Raw genomic sequence first — 6,222 nt, 5'->3', positions numbered from 1 at the left:
CCTTCAGCTGATATGAAAGTCACAATTAACGATGAGAATTCAATAAAAGAAAAACATATACATATATGATGAAAAGAAATATGATATGCTGAAAGAAAATATGATATGATATGATGAAAGGAAATTGTTTAAGTTTATGCATGTTAATGAGAAGTTATTTTAAGTAAAAGTATTTTCACTGTTGTATGTGATTGTGTACGTATTATTTGCTATCATGGTTAAGGTTTATTGAGTCATTAGACTCACCAGATGTTATTGATGCAGGTGAGCATGATATTGATATGGTTGAGGGACTTGATGGATGATCTTGCTGGATTGAAGATGCACACAACCCGATGACCAACGCTAGTTTTCCGCATTTACATTAAGTTTATGATACGTTAAAGATTTTACGACATTTTATGATGATTTTGAGTGGTACGTATTTAAGAGGATGTTAAACTTAGTTTTATTGTGAAATATTGATAATTTTAAGATTGATAAACGATTGACGATTTTATGCTTGAATTTCCTTCTTTTGGATTTTCAAATAATAGTTGGTTAGTTTATTTTTAAATGGTGCAAAAGTATTTTTAAAATATATTTATACATGTATATTTTCGGCCGAAGTATCATAGGAGGAAATTTTTTTTAATACTTTTTAAAGAAAAACGAGAAGTGGACGTTCAGTTTAATTAGCAAACATGAAAATTCTAGTCAAATTTTGATAAATTGATTTTTCAATACTCAAAATACACATGTAATATTCTAAGAGAATCTAGAATTAATTTATTATTTAAATAATTATTGATTAATTAAATTAAATATTTTCAAGAGTTGAAAATAGTGTATGAGAATATTCTAAAAAGATCTAGAATTTGTTAATTGAGTAAGTAATTTAATTATAACATGTGTTATCAAAAGTTGTTTTGTATTATTACATTATATTCCCTATTTTTTTTTGTTTTGTATTTATTTAAGAAATTAATATTGTTATATAAATCTAAGTTAATAATTTTAAAAAATAGGTACCAAGTAAAATTAATTTTATTATTTCATAACTTTATGAATAATAATTATGAAAATTTTAATTTTTTTTAGGAAATAAATAATATTGCACCAAAATTAATTATTTAAATTATTCAAGATTAAATTTAATATATGCATATTTTGATAAATTCTTGAAATAGATTATTTGTTGTAAATAAAATGGCAAGATAATTTATCTGAGTTGAAGATAATTCTGAATTTGGCGTAAAATTATTCTATTTGTTGCAATAAAATAGAGTTATTAATTGAAAAGAGGATTAGATGCAACTAGCCCGGCCCGTCGTCATCTTATTTTCTGTTCTATATAATGAGGGCAAGGCAAAATCCTTTTGCTGTAACTTTCAACCAAACTTGTTAGTAGCCTTCAGTTTGCATTGTATCCCTAGGAATAGCGATGGGTTTGATCGGTACGCTGATTGCTGCGACGGAATTCAAGGCCGGTGGAGATTTGTTTCATGACCTTTTCAAGAAAAAGCCGCAGCACATTTCCGCCGCTAGCCCAGACAAAGTGCAGGGCTGTGATCTGCATGAGGGTGAATTTGGAAAGGTTGGTTCCATCATCTGCTGGAGGTATACTCATGGTGAGACTAAAATATTTCTCAAATTAAAGGACATTTATTTACTAGCTAGCTTCTCTTTATGTACTTTAATTTGTTGCATGTTAATTTTGTGTGCATGTGTGTGTGAATTTAAGCATGTAGATACGCATGGATATGATTCAGTCTATATTATATCGGGAGTGTTAAATCTTATATATGTTTTGATACAAGATGATCAATAATCAGATATCTTATCATGCTTTTTCCAGAAGTATGGAAAAAGATGTCGTCAATATGGTTTCACTAATTCTCCCCTTTCGGTAAGAAAGAAAGAGCGTGATTTAGTTAATGATTTTTTTATTAAAAGACATCGAGAATAACACTTTTTGGTATATCATAGTTATCCAAATCCTAGAGCTTGAAATATCATAGATCAACTTGAAAGTTGTTCGAATAATGGAAAAAATCAAGTGTGATGACTGATGAAGATGATGATAAACTAATATAGAAAATTAGCACAAGAAATACTCCATCTTTTCCGTAAAACTCTATGATAACTACTCATATAACATTTTTTTTTTCAAAATCCAATTTTTTTTTTATAGATGTATAGGATTTCGATCTAATTTTTTTACACAGAGAATGGATTTTATTTTTCAGTTAATGCAAAAATTATCAACATGTTGAGTGAGTATTTAACGAAGTGCAGCTTACTACAGTAGACGTGTATTATTAATCTCAAATAGATTATTCAACACACAAAAAATTAAATTTTTACGAATATAACTTTTCTTGAAATATGTTTCAGCCCAATTTTTTTAATTGATTCACCCCAATTGCCAAGATTAATTCCAAAGTATACATGAATCTGTTAAAAAGTAATGGGCATATAAAAATTCGAGACCACGCAATAGTTATAAGGAAAAAACTTGTGTGAGACGGGTTCACGGGTCGTATTTTGTGAGACGGATCTCTTATTTAGATTATCCATGAAAAAGTATTACTTTTTATGCTAAGAGTATTATTTTTTATTGTGGATATCGTTAGGGTTGACCTGTTTCATAGATAAAAATTCGTTAGACCGTCTCAAAAGAAAATTATTTTAGTTATAATTAGCTCGTTTTTCCTTTACTCAGGAAATTTGTTTTTTTCCTAAAAATAGAGTTTTGAACCAAAAAAAAAAAAAAACAAAACAAAACAAAACACCTAGGGAGAAAAAAAACAAAATCCAGAATGTGGAGATCTAAGTTTAGACAATTGCGTAATGCCTCGGGGGCATATCTTCGAATTGTCCGCTTCAATACAGCTCGCAATTATATCGACATGTGGAGCACTGACAGTACAATATTATATTATAAAATAAATCATATTATTTTAATATATATTTGGTTGCAATATCATCGAGTAAAATTTGACTTTATCCTAATTTGTTCGAGTTTGAATATTTTATGCAATAAATAGATGGGAAAGAAAGGACAGCCAAACAAGTGATTCAAAAGATAGACGAGAGTAAAAAGTTGATGGAATTCAAGATGCTTGAAGGAGATTTGATGGAGAAATACAAGGCATTCCTCATAACCATCCATGTGGAAAACAAAGGTGGCATTGAATTGGTAACATGGACATTGGAGTATGAGATGCTTCACGATGAAGTCGAGCATCCGATTTCGTTGCTATCCTACTTCATCGACATCACAAAAGACATCGAGACTCATCACATTGGGAAATAGTATATCGAATGTTAATCCATGCTGAATCGAGAATAAATCTCTCGTGGTATCTGTCGCATATGTACTCGTATAAGTAATAATGGTTCCTCTCGTTGTCGTCGTATAGACCAACTTATTATTGGTGTGTATCAAGGCAATGTATGTGTTTGCAAATAAGTGATAGCTTGGTAGAGATTGTGAACAAGCTACACATGTGTCTAAATGTTTGTAAGAGATGTCATCTACTATGTTACTTTGAATTCAAAACCTATATAAATGTCCTTCCAATGTTGTGTGCTCAGAATTTGTCTCTCGAAGATTTTCTTTTATGATAATGAATTTGATAGTTTTGTTGCTTAGCAAATTCGAGGAATGGGATTATTAAATTCCTTGAATAATAGAGAATGATATTCATGATTGGGCTTGGGCTGTTTTTAGTATACTATGAACCGGGCTATTAGGCTGGTCATTCGGTTTTTTTATAAAGCCCAATAACCTGCCCAAACGATTCGTGCCGGTTTTTTAATCGGTCGGATATTATCTGCGTTTCCCAACAGATTCGGGGCTCCGCTAAAAAGAGCTCAAAAGCTAAAGAAAAGATCGAAATTGCTCTATGTAATACGATAGTAGAAATCATTTGAAACTGAGCAAAAAGAGGCCACTCGATACATTCACATAAACGCATTGTTAAACCAACGAAATCGAATACATACGACCACCACGAACTCCACGTTGTAAACTGACACAACGAAAACGAGTGATTTCGTATGTGAATGTCTATTTTATCTACTATATTATTAAGTGTGAGAACATAATAATAACTATCTAAAGTGGACACCAACTTTTTTTTTCCGGTTTTACCCTTATATGATACTAATATCACACTTTTATTTATTTTTTATTTCAACACACTTTATTTTTATTTTTTTTATTTCAACTATTTAAATATCAATTTAATCCCTCCATAATTTGTCAAATTTCACTTTAATCCATCGATAATGATAAAAAGATTGTACACACACGCAACGCGTGTGCAGAATAACTAGTATTTTATTAAGTTGAAGACATGATAATAACCATCTAGGAAGTACACCAACATTTTCTTCTTATTTTACCTTTATATAATACTAATATTACAATTTTGTTTTTTTTTTTAAAATTTTAGCGCAAATTTTTTTTTATTTCAACAATTCAAATATCAATTTAATCACTCCATAATTTGTCAAATTTTACTTTAATCCATCGATAATGATAAAAAAAATATTGTACTCACATACATCATGTGTGCATGCAGAATAACTAATTTAAACTAATGACATTAGAATATCACATTTTTTTTAAAACCAGAATATCAATATGTAATATATTAAGGTACCTTACCCTTAAGCTTATAGACGATAGTAGTTTTTTTTTTTTTTTTGTAAAAAATATAAAATTGAACTTGAAAAAAATAAACTGATACATTACATATATAAAAGCATAGCGATACTATTCAAGTTAATAGTACTTCAAGAAGTTAAAAAGCATCCAACATGCCAAAGTTGGAACTTGGACATTAAGTGAAGATACGCTAGTACACGGCACCAAAGAGATTTACTTCACCGCAATAGGTCCGATCATATAGATATAGACACACACATTCGCCAATACAACTCCCACTCATTTCAAGGCACGAATAAAATAGATGAACTGCACAATTTCGTTAATAAATGTAAAGGTTGAATAATCAACAAATTATCGGTAGTTTGTTCCCAATCACAGAAAACTTTAAACTTCCGAAAATCAACAAATAAAGCAGCCCATGTTCTTGCTTCCTACGGTTTATTTGGGGGGTCTTTTGTTTTTAAAATTTGTTGTCCACTTATTCTCAGCCCCTTCGTAAAACAGAACTTTGTTGGATGATTAATGAAAATGTTCTTTCATCACAAATTAAAAGGAAAAAAAAACTTCAAACTTATCTGGCATTGGTTGCATCTGCCATAGCGATAAACATCGCCACAAAAAATTTATCTGCTCGTACAATCAAAATCAGCATAAAGCGCTGGTGACATTGGTATTTAGCAGCAACAAGAGCAAAAGACACCGGTACATTAAACCATGCAAGAACCCAAATATAAGAAACATAGATAATTCAGTCTGGTTTAGCAAGCTAGAAGGATACATAAATGACACCAAAAACAGTTTCTTTAACAAACAAAAAGATCCCAACATAGAGTGACCAGATGATGCAGAAACATAAATAGGATAATTTACAGAGGATTCAGCCCATCATAACACGCTGGATACGTTACCTCCCAAAATTAAACAAAAGAAACAACACACACACGCACACACGCACACACAAAAGATTCATAATTAAGTGTGTTAAGCAGATGGTGCAAGATAAAAGTTAGGAGAACAATAAAATTCAGCATGGTGAAAATTATGATCTATGTGACGCTAAAGAAGGAGAGGACTGAGAGAGGCATAAAAGATAAAGGCATTTCTTCCTTCACAATCGCAGAAAGGGAAAAGAGCACTCAGATTCCAAATGCCAGTAAAAAGCTTGAGAGAACCAGGAAAGGACCCACGAGCAAATTACGACAAGAAACAAAAACAAAGGAACCAGTCAATGGAAGACGTTTTTGCCCTAAACTAGAAATAACTGAACAAGGCACAAAATTTGACAAATATTTCATCGCCAACAAATCCAGTCAGATTAACCAGGCATTCTCATGACAACACCGGGTGCACAGAATCAGAATCTTAAGGTGCCAAAGTTACATCATAGCATTAAAATGTCGTGCACATGTACAAGAATTCAACAGCCACCACATGGACACGTGAGACAAAATGATTTGTCACGGATTAACATTTCATTCCTCTTACTGAACAAAAAAAAGACAAAACAGCAACTAAACAGTTGCTTCAATGTAGGAGAAACAGAACCCTGACCTATATGCAAG

General features: G+C 31.2%; 1 protein-coding gene and 1 long non-coding RNA gene across 2 annotated transcripts; both read left to right on the top strand.

Annotated features, from left to right (window-relative positions):
• Positions 1–1,330: 1,330 nt before the first annotated feature.
• LOC140839613 (MLP-like protein 43) lies at positions 1,331–3,576 on the top strand. Its single transcript, XM_073206445.1, has 2 exons — positions 1,331–1,610; positions 3,030–3,576. The coding sequence occupies exons 1-2, from the start codon at positions 1,424–1,426 to the stop codon at positions 3,296–3,298; spliced, it is 456 nt and encodes a 151-aa protein (XP_073062546.1). The 5' UTR covers positions 1,331–1,423; the 3' UTR covers positions 3,299–3,576.
• Positions 3,577–4,763: 1,187 nt separating this feature from the next.
• LOC140839615 (uncharacterized) lies at positions 4,764–6,214 on the top strand. The gene is made up of 2 exons (XR_012119765.1): positions 4,764–6,004; positions 6,048–6,214. It is a non-coding gene; the product is annotated as an uncharacterized lncRNA (long non-coding RNA).
• The last annotated feature ends 8 nt before the right edge of the window (positions 6,215–6,222 follow it).

The sequence above is a fragment of the Primulina eburnea genome, chromosome 8, assembly GCF_022965805.1.
Source record: "Primulina eburnea isolate SZY01 chromosome 8, ASM2296580v1, whole genome shotgun sequence".
Lineage (NCBI taxonomy): Eukaryota > Viridiplantae > Streptophyta > Magnoliopsida > Lamiales > Gesneriaceae > Primulina > Primulina eburnea.
The sequence above is the reverse complement of the archived record's forward strand: the minus strand, read 5'-3'. Positions and strand labels throughout refer to the sequence as shown.

What these genes read in the sequence shown, in the direction of transcription:
- LOC140839613 (XM_073206445.1), top strand. Translation starts at nt 1,424, where the DNA reads ATGGGTTTGATCGGTACGCTGATTGCTGCGACGGAATTCAAGGCCGGT. An exon ending in CTGCTGGAGGTATACTCATG is followed by an intron (nt 1,611 to 3,029) that starts GTGAGACTAAAA and finishes TGCAATAAATAG; the next exon opens with ATGGGAAAGAAAGGACAGCC.